The sequence below is a fragment of the Camelus bactrianus genome, chromosome 1 (assembly GCF_048773025.1).
Source record: "Camelus bactrianus isolate YW-2024 breed Bactrian camel chromosome 1, ASM4877302v1, whole genome shotgun sequence".
Classification (NCBI taxonomy): Eukaryota; Metazoa; Chordata; class Mammalia; order Artiodactyla; family Camelidae; genus Camelus; species Camelus bactrianus.
The window spans coordinates 39,563,040-39,579,232 of NC_133539.1; the positions used below are offsets into that span (position 1 = coordinate 39,563,040).

At 40.3% G+C, this 16,193-nt stretch overlaps 1 protein-coding gene across 2 annotated transcripts; it reads right to left on the minus strand.

The window, feature by feature from the left end:
• Nucleotides 1-2,288: 2,288 nt before the first annotated feature.
• CPOX (coproporphyrinogen oxidase) lies at nucleotides 2,289-15,554 on the minus strand. 2 transcript variants are annotated; one of them, XM_010966418.3, is made up of 8 exons: nucleotides 15,449-15,554; nucleotides 14,480-15,213; nucleotides 12,549-12,692; nucleotides 12,184-12,294; nucleotides 11,413-11,554; nucleotides 9,314-9,532; nucleotides 5,726-5,830; nucleotides 2,289-3,625 (listed from the first exon to the last, which is right to left on the minus strand). In XM_010966418.3, the coding sequence occupies exons 2-8, from the start codon at nucleotides 15,000-15,002 to the stop codon at nucleotides 3,538-3,540; spliced, it is 1,332 nt and encodes a 443-aa protein (XP_010964720.2). In that variant the 5' UTR covers nucleotides 15,003-15,213; nucleotides 15,449-15,554; the 3' UTR covers nucleotides 2,289-3,537. The 2 variants fall into 2 exon arrangements, with proteins under 2 accessions (XP_010964720.2, XP_074217839.1); XM_074361738.1 differs by lacking the exon at nucleotides 12,549-12,692.
• Between the last annotated feature and the right edge of the window lie 639 nt (nucleotides 15,555-16,193).

Genomic DNA, 16,193 nt, shown 5'->3' on the forward strand with positions numbered 1-16,193 from the left:
TCAAACACATAGTTAATACTTGTGGCAGAGATAGTACAAACATCCTTAAAATTTTTTCTAAATGGGCTCTTAAGAGATGTATACTGGGAACCTCAGTCTTCACAGACCAGGAATGAGACAGTTATATAGAAAGTCAAACAATATTGCAAAACAATGTTGGAATACAAAGGTTAACAGGTCATTCATAAGGTAGCAGACTTTATATATGAGAAAAAGACCCACCTTAAATATTTTGAAATAAGTGTAGTGTGCACTGAATGACTATGAAGCCAGACTGTGATGATAGCAATACCAAAGGTAAAATGCACTGAGAGGGATGATAAGAGATTCCAAGCAGAGAAAGCAGCCACCTGAGCAAAGGTCAGATGGAAGAGAATTAAGGGAATGTTCAGGAAAACGGTGAGTGATGAGCAGGGGAGGAATGAAGGAGAAGATAAGGCTGAAAAGCGAGGTTTGGGTTCAAATGGTAGATTGCTTTCAAAGTCAGGCTTAATTCAGAAAGTTTTCTGTAGGAGAAGGGAGGATGCTTAGAGTATTAGAGGAGGGCAATAATAATGGGATTTGGGGAAGAAATTCTGAAGGGAGAGAATGGAGGTCATAGTGACCAAAGGCAAGTAGGGAATTGCAAATATTCAGGTGAGAGGGAATGTGGGACCTAAGTAGTGGGTGGCGGGCAGAGGCAGGAAATAAGGAACACTTCAAAGGTAGACTCAATGGGATTTGATTTGAGCAATGAAGGAGAGAAAGTCAAATTATTTTGTGGTTTTGGTCGTGAAAGGCTACGTGGTGGTTTTCATGATGACCACAAATCCTTGACACTCCTCCCATTGAGAAACTCTGGGATCTAATTCCTTCTCTTTGAATTGGGAGCTGGTCTTAATGACTCACTTGTAACCAATGGAATGTGAAGGAAGTGACATTACATAATCCCTGGGATTAGATCAGAAGGCAACCGCCTCTGCCTTGATGGGTAGAATGCGTGTTGTGAGCCACCTGTAGGCACTAGGTCCACAGTCCAAGCTAAGCCTAGCCTTCCCACAGACATGTAAGTAAAAAACCAGCAGATGATTCCAGCATTGATAAATTTTAACAGCAAAAGACTCCTGGAAGGATAAATCATTAAAAAAAAAAAACAAACATTATTTGGCCTTCTATTCTGGTGCTCTTTAGCAGAAGTTTTTATCTCATTAATTACTCAGTTGAATAGGTGGGTAAGTAGAGAACAGTGATGGGTATAAAGTGGTAGTTAGAAATTTGCTCCAAAGCATTTATGTCCCACCCCCAAAATTTCCATGCCTTATGACCACCAATACACGTGTTCAAGGCATTTGGAGGTGTACGCTGTGCCTCTAGTAGACTCAGACATCAATATAAATTTGGAAGAGAAATTTAAGTTTGGATAACAGCAGAATGATTTTCCAATAGTTACACAATGCTGTCATTTTTTCCCCATAGTCTCATCTGTAAGAAAAAGACATGATTATTGAAGAGTATGAAAAACAATATGCACAGAAAAGTTTTGAAATTTCTTCTTAGTCCAATGTCCAGACCCCAATAGCCCTAAACACGACTAAATAGGCTGGCAAAACTATATGATAGGGACTTATTCTGTAAAAGGTAAATTGAAGTTTATTTGAACATTTGTTCCCACATGTGTGTATTATGGGATCATTGGGGTATTTTTCCCATTTAATCAGCTTTGTTGAAGTATAAATCATAAAACCATGGAGTTTTATTGTGCGTAAGTGTCAAGTTCCATGAGTTCTGATAAATGTATACAGTCTGGTACCCACTACAATCAATACATAGGACACTTCTACCACCTCAAGGTATTTTGTTCCGTCACAGTCAATTCCCCAGCCCCAGACCCTGGCAACCACTGATCTGCCTTCTGTTTCTAGGGTTTTAACTTTTCTAGGTTTTCATGAAAGGAGTTACACAGTGAGTGCTATTGTGTCTGACTTCCTTCATTTGCAATAATGCTTTTTTGATATTCACCCACGTTATTGCATTTATCAATGAATGTTCTTTCTCATTGCTGAGTACTATTTTAACGTATGGATGTATCATAATTTATTTACCATTTATCTGCTAATGGGCATTTGTATTATATCTACATTTTGGCTATTATGAATAAAGCACCTATGAAAATTCAAATGCAAAACTTGTATGTTTCTTGGATAAAATATTTAGAAATGAGGAACAGCAGTTTTAGTACTAAGAAATATTCATCTTCCCTATATCAATTATTCTGAAAAAAAAAAAAGAAAAATACAAACATTTCTTAGTCATAGTTCAAAATAAAATTTATCAGCACATCTGGGGGAAGACAGTTAAAGAATTCACACATTTTCTAGCCCTAACAAGTCACACAAAACCATACATTCAACATATTCCAAGAAAATGCTTAATAATATGTACAAAGATACTATTCCTTACAAATTTCAATGTTATGAATAAAATAAAATACATTTCATATTATTACATGAACAAAGAACTTTAATGTGATTTTCTCTTAAGAGCAGACTTACAGAATCTCTAATTTTAAAAAGGGATAATTTCAATTAATCCATCTTCAAAGAAATGTATTTATACAAAGCCTACAAGCTTCTCACACTAGCTGTCTGCTTTAATTAAAGAAATGTTTCCCAAATGAGAAACAGCTCCTAAATTCACAACATCCCCAGGACTGTTCCTAGTTTAAACCTCCACATAGAAATGTCTGCAACAGAAATTTTTAGATATTAGAATCCAAGGTTACAAGCTTTCCCATTCAAAAGTGCAGAGAATTCCAACATTAACAAATTATAGTTCTACAAAAATCAAAATTACAACTTAGATGTCCCTTGTTTAAGTAACAGTGATGTCACTTTAGGGTTTAACTATAGGTTATCATTGAATTGTAACACATGCAGAGATTAAGAAAATTTCAAGTATTCTTAAATATCTATCAATATAAAAATGAGTGTTTTACAATAATATGATCTCTAGAGAAAGACATATAAAGATTATGATCAAAGAAACTTCAGTAATGACAATGTAGAATTTTCATCTTCATTTCCAGTTGCTTTCTAAAATTACTAGTAAGTCTCAACTTCACTGAATTAGTGAAAATTAAATTTATCCCACAGATTTTTGTGGCAGAACCTTTATAAAACACATGAAACAAAAACAACATGAGAAGTTTCCTGATAAAAATTATAATATCTAGATCTCTTTAACCAGTTCTTGGAAACTTAATGTCATTGTTTGTAAACGAGTCATATAAAATGATTCTAAAAGTATGAATGAGTTTTCATCAAGCAACTGACTTTGACAAGCTGCCATCTCACCAGCCATCACTGACAGCACCTAATGGAAACTTGCAGTGCTTAAAACACATTTCACCACCTGCCAAGGAGGCAGACTCCAGGTAGAGAAGACTGGAGTTCTAACACATAGCTAAGTGCCACATAGTGGCAGTGGTGCTGGCCAGTGGAATGAGAGGAAAAAGGTGCACGCATTCTGTTTCCCCCAAGGAAGGGTGTTCTACCTGCATCAATGCACCCAGTCCCTTGGATGGCGCAGAACTTCCAGAATTTCAGCTTCTTTGGAGTTCTCTGAGGGTGAATGCATGTATTCCCATCTAGGTAGGTCCAAAACAGAAGCAGAAAATATAATAATAATAAAAATAACACACATACCTCTTCACCAAATATAAATGAAAAATAAAACTTTGAGTAAAAAAAAAAAAAGTCTTATATCTCTTTGTCTCTACTAGCCTTTTATTTGCTGCTAAAGAAATAAAGTTTCTTAGTAATTCTTGAGCATACTTTGGCTAATATTAATATTTCAAAGCCAAAATACACTTTTGCTATAAACCAGGGTTTCATAAAGTATAGAATTTCAGCTGATCCATGGGCATACTTTTTTTAGCTTGATACTCACGCATTTATTTTAATGCATTACTCTCTATTTATGACAATAATATTGGCTTGCCTTTAATTCTCTCTGTGAAAAAATAAGAGTATAAAATTTAAGATTATAGACAAATATAGTCCAAATGGTTAAGCTGTAGTATGAGATCTGGCAAACACTGGTTTAGACCAGAGGTTGGCAAACTTTTCCTATAAAGGGCCACATAATAAATATGTTATGCTTTGGGGGCCACGTAAATATTATAGTCTCTCGTATATTCCCTTTTGGTTTTCAACAATCCTCCAAAAATGTAAATTTCCATTCTTAGCTCAAGGGCTGTACATAAACATACCACAGGTGGATCTAGATTTATCCTGAAGCCTTAAGTCTGCAGACTTCTGGTGCAGACTTATAAGCAGCTAAAAATGACCTGTTGTGTTAATGGAATTCAATTGAGCAAGGGACTGATTTATAATCTACCCTTATCTGCAGCTTGGAATGTGCATTATAATTAGGGGCCAGCAGCTGTCAGGTAGACTGAGGCCTTAAAAACCAGGCTCTACTTTTTATTGCATCTTGCCTCTAGGGTGGCAGGAACACCTAACAGCAATGTGAGTGAGCTTCCAGCCCAAACCATGAGATCCTAAGAACAGTTAAATAGGATGGAGACAATGCCATTCCGAATACAGTGACAACTGTAGAGGGTACTGATCTCATGAGGCTAGATCTGAACAGCAGAATGATGCAAGGCAGACCTTCAACACCAGCCAGAAGTTCATTCTTTTTTTTTTTCTTTAATTGAAATACAGTCGACTTCTAATGTGTTAGTTTCTGGTGTACAGCATAGTGATTCATTTATACATATAAATTATATAATATATATTATATATTCATTTATACATATATATTATATATACATATATTCCTTTTCATATTCTTTTTCATTATAGGCCATTACAAGGTATTGAACATAGATCCCTATGCTATACAGTAGGACCTTGTTGTCTATTTTATACACAATAGTTAGTATCTACAAATCCAGAACTCCCAGTTTATCCCTCCCCACTCCCTGCCCCAGCTGGTAACCATAAGTTTGTTTTTTACATCTGTGAGTCTGTCTCTGTTTTGTGAACATTCTTATTTGAACATTTAAACTCATGAAGAGAAGATTCTAGCTCTTCTAAAGCAAGCAATGGTAATTTTTTTCCTGATCTTTTCTATTACAGTCTAGATGCACACCATTCTCACCTTCTCATAGCCAAGAGTCAATTATAGATCTTTATTAAGCTAATAGTGCCAACAGAAATAGATCTTAAACTTCCCTGCAGAGATTCAATTAACTTTTACAGAAGTGCTCCCCAGTAGCACGTAAAGCACAGCGAGAATGCTGAGCATCTGACATGCCCCTTCATGCTTTCAAACAAGCTTAATACTTCATAGTGGAGAATAAGACTTTTCCCCACAAGTGTCATCAATTCTAACAAAATTAAGTTTAAAAACCTGATACGTTCAAATAGGTTTGCTTTGCCCACAGCTCTTCCTAAAAAATTACCAAGTAGGGAAGGTCCGTCTGGCTCCCTAGACACACAGCCCACCCTATCTTCTCACTCCCTGTTCTCACACACAAAGCCATTATCATTTATCCCGCTGTCTCTTAAAAACACAATTTGATTTTCATTAATTCTTTGCCTGTGATTTTCTTATAAAGTCAGCAAAGTCAAAACCAATCAAGTCTTTAGGTAAGACATTTGCAGTGTTGAGGTTCATGTTTTGTGGGGGTTAGAGGGCCAGGGGGTGGGAAATAACTATTAGGATGAGTTATTCTTACCGGGCAGTTAGAGGTAAAGACATCAAGATGCTTTCTATCCTGGATCCTGGGGTGAAGAGGCCAAACTTTGTACCTCGATCATACAGCAGGTTAAATTCTACATACCTGAGATAAAGACATTAAATAAGATTAAGAGCTGGCTGAGTAAAATCCTTCTTAAATTCGTCCATGATGAATGCTTAAAGGGGGGTGTCTTCCCACCAACCCCCACCCAATCAGCTGGAACTGGCACAGGGGACACCAGTCTAGTCAGCTGAGTTGTCTCCATCTGGACAGGCATCAATAAAAGGGTATTCTATCCAATAAACAATAGGATACAGATTCAGCCCCAACATAGAGCAGTTACAAAACAAAAAGGTTATGTTTTCCAATAAATAAACAGAATGAATACAAAGCTTAGAACTTGAAGGCACAAAAACAATTAAGAAAAGGAAATGGCACCCCTCAACAGGACAGAACAGCTCTTTCTGGCCCTTCCCTACAGTCTGAGATGTTTCAGAGTCAAAGACTTCACTTCACTGCCAATAACTCACACGTACTGAGACAGTGAAAACTCTTGTAATTGAAAGGCCAAGTACAGAGAAAAGCAATGTATTAGTAATTCCTGATATATTCTAGATATTCCCTTTTCTTAAAATAGTAAGTAGCACTAATAAGCAGTCATATAATTCAGTTTTCTTGCAGATTAATGGCAAATGTCATAACAAAAGGTAGCGGTTGAATTGTGGTGTTTAGTTTTATTTTCTCAGAAAAAGATCCTTAACATCAACTAACTCGGCTCAGTGTATTAGTTTTCCCCTAACAGCCATCAAGTCATATCTAACCTCGATCTAGCTTAAAAATCTATGACTGCCTTGAATATCATGAGCTCTTTTCCCCAATTTCAAAAAGGTAATTTCTACTACCCAAAAGAATTGAGAATGATCCATAAATCTGAAATTTTCAATAAACTTTTCCCCTTTCATATCATTCTCAACTCACTCGAAAACTACTCTCTTGGTCAAAACTTTCCTCAGATATTATCATTTATGCACCAGTTATTATACTTAACACTAGAGAAAAATATCACAACTAGAGAAAAATATTCTCTAGAATCCCACAGGACTCAATTTTTAGAAAGCCTCCTTCTCTGTGGAAACTTGCAAAAGCTCTGAGAAAATTTAAATAAATTACATTCACACATTCTTTTCTAGTCCTCACCATTTATTTACCATTGATTGAGTTCTGGGCACTAATAACTATTTAATACCTTCTTATGCCTGTTTCAAGAGATAATTCAAATGAATGTTCTTAAATTCTTCCTCATTGAGACCATGGAAAACACCTTCAGTCTCTCAACCCCCTTTTCCATCCCCGATGTCACTCTTTTGAAATGTGATGTTTAAAGGATGGCTGTGATTCTGTAGTTTATACAGAAGTCTTTTTCAAAGACCCTTGTCAGGAGCTTCTGCAGGACCTTGTGCTGCATTTCTGCTTTGAGTGAATAATGTTCCTTTCCCTCCTTTAGCCTCTCTTGTCTCCCACCAGGTTTCATTTAGAGCTGATCTTTCTGACCCTTTCCATACATTCATCCTCTCCGAGATACCTGTAAACTCTGAACCTTAACCGTTCCCTTCCATTTAACTGATACCAAATTGTATCCTGTTTCCCTTTTCCCAAATACAAAACAACAAGTTAAAGATCTTTAGTTTCTGCCCTCCTGTGAAAAAGACAGCTAGAAGATGGGAGGTTCCAGGTCTGGGGAGAGAACAGCAGTGACGGAGGACAAGAGACTGAGATCGCCAAAGAGGGGACTGTAAAGTCAAAAGGGAAGCAGCCTGACCACAGCAGGGGAAAGGGAGGAAGTGGGGAAGAGTAATACAGATAGCAGGTTATGAATGCCATGTAAGAAAGTGAAGACAGCGCTGATAACCGCAGCAAAGAGCTGGGGTTATCTGAATCCCCAGAGTTGACTGCCATTTTAAGGCCCAGAGATAAAGTGGGGTAAAGGGGGCCTCTTTGAAAGTACAGTCACCCACCACACCACAGAAAATCAACCTAACACCCCACACCTCTGCCCAGTTCAAAGCACACTGACAAGCAATGATACACACAAATGAAACTTGCAAAGTATTTTCTCAATAAAAAAGTGAAAAAATAAAACCCAAAACAAAAACCAAAACATCATTCCTATGTCTAAGAAGTTGTAAAGGCTTCGCTTTATTAGTATTCACAAAGCCTGAGGCTCCGCATATGAAATCCCATGCGAAACTAGAACGCTGCACTTTCCACAGAGCTGTAAACTGTCCTCTTAGGACTGTCCTCTTAGGGCCGTCTTCCCCACTGAACTGTGAGCTGCTTTCCCAGCGTGGTGCCAGCCACTAGGGGCACGTGATAAACACCAAGTGAAAGGGAAGGAGTATTAACGAATATTGGGGGAAGTCAGGGAACCCTAAACAAAAAAGTCCCAAAACAGATGCATTGTTTAAGAAATTTCTAACAAGAAAACAATCAATTCTCATTTTCCCAAGTTTATAAATGGGGGGAGCAGACAGGCACAGGCAGACCTAAGAAAGTATAAACAACAAACTTTCACCTTTAGACTTGGAACATTTTCAGGGCACTAGCCTTAACTCCTTTGGTATTCAAAACTTCATATGCTTGAGGCAGAATTAACATAAATGAGAAAATCCATTTTATAGCCTAGACGAGTAGTACGTGTGAAACTCGGATGGCCGTGAGAAACCGGTATGAGCCGGAAGAGTGGAAAATTTGGAGCTAATTCACAATCATACCCCAGCTGAAGATGACTCATGCTCTTCACCCAGCCGAGCTCACGGAGCTCAGCGCACAGAGTTGGGTGGCTGATGTGAGCATCGTGGTCAGGCACGCGAACCTGCTTCAACTACTTAACCTCCTTCACATACGGGAAAACCTGCAAGTTCTGAAGTCATGATGACATAGTTCCACATCTGGGATCTTTTATTTACCAGCTGTGTAATCTTGGGCAAAGACTTACCTTTCTAAGACTAAGATTTATCATCCGCGAAATGATGATAATTACACCAGGCTCACAAGCTTGTGGAGAAAATTAGGTGTAAGTGCCTGACATGTGGCTGGCCAGCATACAGTAAGGGCTCTATAATTATTAAATGTTACCACTCAGTGTAAATAATTTCTCAAATGATTATTTTCATTAAAACGATTTCCGGGAAACCTTAGAGATGAACGAAAAAAGGTGTGATTCCAAATTCACAAAGCAGCAAAAACATTAAATGATGCCCTTTATCTTGGCCTAAGGCTAGAAGGTAGAGAGAGAAGACAAACTACAAGAAATTAGATTCAGCAAGTACTTACTACATGCCCAATGTGAGTCTCTAATGTATAGACAAATTTTGCTCTTTTTATAATGTTATTTTACACAATTTTAAAATTCATTTAATAGTCATCTAGTTATGAAAAGAAATTAGAGTGAGTATTAATACAGTAACTCTGACCAAGCATCTGCCTAAGGCAATACACTACTCACTTTTATTACGACTGCCCCACCTCCCCCAAGCCCCAGCTGAGTACTGGAAGAGACAGTTCATTCTCCGGTCGCTCACTCACCGTCCTCTCCGGAGCTGCTGCCACAACTTCTCCTGGGGGGTGAAGGAGTCATCACAGTGCTTTTTCACAAGGGGAATGTAAGAAGGAATGACAGCCTGGGCACAGCTCTGCACAAAGCGAAACACCTCCTCTTTGGATGGAGAGTCAAGGTCATCAAAAAAGATACCCCCGATGCCCCTCCGTTCCCCACGATGGGCTATAAAAAAGTAATCGTCACACCTGGAAAACACAGCAAAGCCGAATCAGGGACCAAAAAGGAAAAAAGAGGAAAACACGAAAATCAATGTGAGCGTTTCAGCTTAGAGCACTATCCTCGACTACTAAGGCACAGTGACTTTACTTCCAGTCCAACTCTGAAAATAAAACTGGGGCTTTAGACAGATTCCCTGCAATTATCACCAACATAGAAAATGCTTTCATTCGCAAACCAAGTGGGCAATTTAACATATGTCTATCTAAAGGATGTGGCACTCTGAGACCTTTACTGAAAAGGGAAACAAAGAGTCTAGCACTCATACTTTATCTTTTGAAACAAGGGATCCTGCTGTCCTCAGAAGCATTTCTGTCTAGTCTGGGACCTAGAGAGTCAGGGAAAGACAAATACTCTGGTATCACTTATATATAGAATCTAAAAAATAAAACAAAGAATTTATGTAACAAAACAGAAACAGACTCATAGATATAGAAAACAAACCAGTGGCAACCAGAGGGGAGAGGGAAGGGAATAAGGGTAAGACAGGGGTATGAGATTAAGAAATACAAAGTCCTATGTATAAAATAAATAAGCTACAAGGATATATAGTACAGCACAGGCAGGGAAACATAGCTGCTATTTTATAATAACTTTAAATGGAGTATAATCTATAAAAATACTAAATCACTATATCGCATACCTAAAATTAATATATTGTAAATCAACTATACGTCAAGTAAAAAAATTAACTAAAGGGCAGCAGATGCTTATCTGTAGAACTGATGCACTGGTGTAATTCACCTCAATTGTGACTTGCTGGCTTTCCTTTACATGCATATTTTATTAACATAAAGTGTATCCCGAGCAAGGCTGTAAAGTCAGCTTTAACTGAATCATATTATTTACAAATCTCTCTTTATGAGATTACGAAATTAAGAGATTTACCAGGTACTTTTACTAAAAGCTTTTTAACTAGACTGCATCCTAGATATTTTATTAACAGTACTCAGATAAAGTCATCTCAGTAATAACAATAAAAGGAAACCAAAAAAAGGGAATGTCTACCCTCCAGTCCTCCTCCTGGAAGGATGCTCATTTGTGAGAAAAACCACCCTTTGTCTTACATCTATGCGTCCATGGCTGTGCAGTTTTCAGTGGTAATGTCAACTCAAAAGGAGATTACTGAAATGTTTTCTCTTTTCTGAGGATTTTAAAGCTAAACTCCATGCTCTTACACAAATACATCAAGATTTCAGTTATTAACTCTAAAAGCAAAGCAAAAAAAAAAACCCCAACACCCTTTTCTGTTCTTCCTTTTTCAAGAATGCCAATTAGTGTCAAGCAGCATTGAGTACTTCATCCTTATTCTGAACAACTCTATGCACAGACCCCATCTCACATCTACCAAAGAGCCAGGGTCTCCTCACCACTTGTTTATTTTTCTTTTCTTTATCATCCGAGTTTCTTTCACAAAGTTTCCAATCCCAGTTTTCTCCTTGTTCACAATCTCTGGTACATTTGCATCTCTCCTAACAGTTCTCCAACCTGCACCCTATGCCCTAACACATTCCTATGGAAACAAGATGATAATTCTCTTTAATATTCTACCCTAAGATTAAAAGGCCTCTGATTCACAGGTATAGAGCACCTTCAAGTTTATATCCTAAATCATTAGGATCAAAAAAGGTGCTGCTACCCAATTTTTAATCACAGACATTCAAATATTCCTAACAAAATAACATATTAAAACCACTTAAAACTAGTATCCCACTTCTAACAGGCAAAGAAAACAGTTCAACCTTCATCAACTGAGAAAGGTATTCAGTGACATAGTAGTGCCTTCAGGATCTACAGAAGGAATGGACAATACTTCAGGGATCACAACAAGTTCAATATCTTTACCTACCATTTTTTAAATTTGGGGTAGAGATCTGGACCATGCTGGTCACAAGCCTCCTTTAGAGTCCTGTGAAAATGCACCGCATCCTCTTGGTTCAAGTATGTTGGTGTAAGGTCACATCCACCACCAAACCACCACTGCTTGTTACCTATCAAATCAAGACATGTGATTCCGATGTGAACTCAGACGCAGCACACTACTCAAAAGGAAAGTTAAATACATTGACTTTAAATGCCATCACCAGCAGAGACACCAACAGGCGTGGCATGCGCTGCACAGGTGCTCTGACAGGGTAATAGATGGCCCAGCTGATGGGCAACACAGGCTGCAGCTACCTGTGCATCCTGAGGCATGACCAACTGCACCCCAACTTAAACCCACTGGTAACGCACTGGCGACTGGCAAAGCTACGTATGTGGAAGACAATTTCCAAAAGCAAGTTCTCAATGTCAACTTAATTTTGCACATGAGGTTTTCATTTGGATGTAATGAATTTGTATTTGTAAAAAACCCTGTGCGCACTTTAAGTTCAGTTTCATTAAATCATTCCTTCTGTGCTGGAGGAAATATGAGGACGTCAGAGTCCAGCCCAATACCACTTTCACTTTTCACCCCTTGTGCACATCCATTGCACCTGCCAAGGAGTAAGCCTTCGCATTCCTCCCAAAAAGTCTCGTTAAGATTGTATTCTTTCTTGATTTTAGATGTTATGCCCTCTAACCTGTGCTAGCAGACATTTTGCACAATAATACTTTCCACAGCTTCAGAGATCCTTACCATCAGCTTCTTCTACTTCAAAGTATCTGTAGTTGAAATGGATAGTAGGAGCATGAGGATTCTTAGGGTGGATAACAGAGCTCACACCCATAGCAGAAAACGGCAATTTACCTGGAAAATAAAACAGGTAATGAGCTGCACTCGATCACCTGACTTGATATAAATTAACTTCTGAATCAATTTTCAAAGGCTACTTATTAATTTGTCTCTTAAAATATCATTTTTAAAAGGTAATTGTGAACAGGCTTGTCTGGCATATGCCCCAAATGGTATTTTACAGAAGCAATATTCACTTTACCAATAAAACTTATGCGGGGAAAATGTTTGCAGGGACTATTAGAGGCTGCTAAGATTGTCTGACGTACCATCTTTCGTCTTCAGTATTTTTCCTCTACTTCTCATTTGTTTTGCTGCTTCCTCTGAAAGATTTCCATGAACAACAGAAATGCTCACCCCAGCCTTTTCAAAAACACGCCCGTCTTGAAGTACACAGCTGATGCCACCACCTCCTGTTTAGGAAAATGTAGTGAGGAGAGACTATAAGAGTATATGCAAAACTGAGAACAACCGATGCATGAAGGTGGTGGGATTAGGAGTTATTTTCCTCTATTTGCCAAATCTTCCATAATACCAGTATATTTATCATTTTAAATACAGTAAAACCAGACAACCAGCTTAGTTTTATGACATGTGCTACTGACCGTGGGCAAATATTTTATGTCCCCACATGACCAAACTGAGCATTTCTCCTACATCCTTATGTCATCATCTAAAATAAATCACTGGATTATTTTCCCTTCAAATAAGACCATTCAGAATGGCATCTGTTGGTTAGGACACGTGAAAGAAAGCAAAGGTTAAAAACAGGAATGAGTATATTTGAAGAGTCCTATTACCAAACTTAAGAGCCCCATCCATATTGTTTCAGTTGTGTTTTTCTCATTGTGCTATTTGCCTTTTGTCTATAGGTGATTAATAAACAGCAGATATTTGAAAGCTTGAGGGATTCAGAAACAAACTGAGTGAGACACATGAATATTAAGGTATATGAGCTTTTCTATTAGTAGCTGGTTTGCTTGTTTTTTTAAGATATTAAAGTAACCACAACAGCAACTGTTTCATGAAGCTTCATGTTTGGCTTGTTTTAGTTCTAAGAATGTTCAGAGCTGGATGAGACATAAGATGATCCAGTACAACCCTTGTGGATTTCAAACGAGAAAACGGAGGCCCAGAAAGGCAAAAGACCTTCTCCAAAACATACAGCTAACAAGTGGCCCAACAACTTGTCTCCGTGCTTTTTAAGAGTCAAATAATATTTTTGGCACTTCATGTATATTCATCTCATCTTATCCTTACAATATCCTCATACAGTATTTATAATCTCATTTCATAGATGAGGAAACAGAGGCACAAAAAATAACTTCTGAGGGTCATACAGCTAGTCTAGTACTTGAGTTTGCATCCTGGTTTAACAGCGCTAACATTACATGATGGAAAATGCTATGAAAACCAGACTTGACTTCATTTAATATAAACAGGCAGCCGCACAGCCCAAAATCGCTAATGAAAGACGCTGTAGTATTCCCAGGAAAGAGGAATCGGAAATCCTTTAAGTTTACGACCAAGATGTAGGGTTTCACTGCCCAGGCAATAACATGGTTATGAATATATATTTGACTCTGTAAGAACTGGATTTTAATACTGAATTAAATTTAATACCAGAATTTAATACTGAACTCGGTTTGAATACAGATTTCCTAGCATGAAACCTGATGGGTGCATTTGGCAGAACTACTGACAAGCCAAGTGTTTCTTGTGTAACCTGGGGAAAAGACACAATGACATAATAACACCCTCAGCTGGAGGAGTCCGGCTAATACTAAAGAGTAAAGAGTTGACTTTCTTTTCCCATCTTCAAAGGAGGAGAAAGGGTCAAGGCACCCGGAAAAGCAAATGAAATGTGGAGAAAATCTATGCTCAATTACAACCTTGGACATCCAAGTTTGTTGGATAAAACTGATCTTAAGACTTCTTTTAAAAACACCATTAAAAAACTGCAAAGATTTTGAAATGTCTAGTACTAGAGTGCCAGCACATCCAGGTCCACACCTGCAAGCTGAGGGGTGATGACCCTTTTGGTGTCAATCTTTTGAACTGTGTCCCTTTTAAACTAGCAGGCGCTCTGCAGGAACCCCTTCCTTACTCCCATCCCCAATTCTAAGTCACTTTCTGCCTGGGACCTAAAGCCTGGCCTCTTTTCCCATCTCCACCTCCCGCCAGGGGCCGACCTTCTCACCTTCCTTCCTCTCCCACCGGTCCACGGAGAAGCGGGCGCCCCCGTCCACCTGTGCCAGCGCCTGGCACACCTGGGCCTGGGTCTCCAGGATCAGCAGCTCCATCTTGGTCTTCATGTCTCCCGGCCTCCCCCTCAGCTCGCGCAGGTCGGTCACAGGCAAAGCCATGAAGCAGCTGCAGCGGCGGGCCAACTCGTCGTCCTCCTCCTCAGGCTTCCCCGGCGAGGGGCTCTGCGCCCCCGAACTCTTGCGCACCATCTCTGCCCGCTCCACGTGCCCAAAGGCGGCGGCCGCCAGCCCCGCCAGCCCGGCCAGCCCCGCGGCCAGCCCGGTCCTCAGCCGGGGACCACCTCGCGCCTTCGGGCCGTGCCCCAGCCCGCGGCTCTGCTCGGGGCCCGCGGTGCCAGGCGGCCGGCAGAGGCGTCCCGCCGCGCTGCGTGGGGCCCAAGCGCGCAGCTCCCGGCAGCAGCCCCGCGCCGCGCGCCAGCAGGGGCCCGCGCTCAGCCTGCCCATGTGCACGGCCATGCTCCCGTGCTGTCACCCTGGGCAGTGCCCGCGTCCCAGAGACCGGCCCCTGAGCCGCTGGAGTCCCGAGCGGTGAGCGGCGGACCACACTAGGAGAGGGAACCTTTGCGGGGTAAGAGCTACTACCGGGTCGGCTCCCCGAGGGGTGCGAGGCGGGGCATGCTGGGAGCTGTAGTCGCCGCTCCTATCGACGCCTGCAGGAGCGCCGCGCCTAGGAGATAAACAGAAGAATCCACGGTTCCCAGGGGCAAGGCCGACGGGGAGAGAGCTGCGGTGCGGAGGTAGGAGAGGGCAGTGGAAGCGAAGGCGGAGATAAAAGAGGCTTTTTTGTCACGTACAACCTCTGGTCTGCGGTGCAACCAAACAGAGGGAGAACACAAAGTAGAGCTGGATTCTGAGGACTAACTGGGGCAGAAATCTGGCCAGAGACCCCAGCCTCGACTTACATTTTAAAACACAGGTGCAAATCCTGGCATGTGTATGGATAGCCAGCCCTTTGGTCCCCGGTTCCAGCCCTCTGGAGCTTCTAGAAAGCTCGTAGGCTTGGTGGGGGCGGAGCCTGGGAAACTCCTTCCCGTGGGCGGCTTTTTACAGGGAGTCAAAAAAGTTGGTTAAAGGGCTCCTTAGAAAATCCTAGGAAAAGACTTTCTGGAATCAACTCCACAGCACAGTTCTATCATTAAAACCTTCCCAGGCTGTGCTCCTACAGCGCCCATTTATTTTAGAACTAGGAAAGCAAAGATTGTTTTACTAAACCAGCAGAAAACTCATGACTTGGTGTGTTTGACCAAAGAGTAAGATTTAAAAATACTTATTATCCTACAGTTGTAGGATGCTGCCAAGTATTTCCCACCTTTAGTACTTCCAACAACTCCTGTAGACTAGGCAGTACAAACATTCACACTCCTCCTCGCCCCACTCCCTCCCCTCCCCCCGCAACCCCCCCCCCCCCCGGCCCCCAGCCACCCTGCGCTTCTCCTCACTTTAAAGAAACGAGGGAGAAAGCTAACATTTAATAGATTTTTTGTTGTTGTTCCTGTAACCATACCACAGTTCCATGTTGTCTGGAAATACAAGTTTAAGAATAATTCGTGAGCTAATTTGCCCCCTAAGTCTCCCGGATGATTTTAATGTCTAGTAGTGAATAATAATTAAAGCCACTGGTGTTGGTTTCTACAAGTTTTTTCTTAG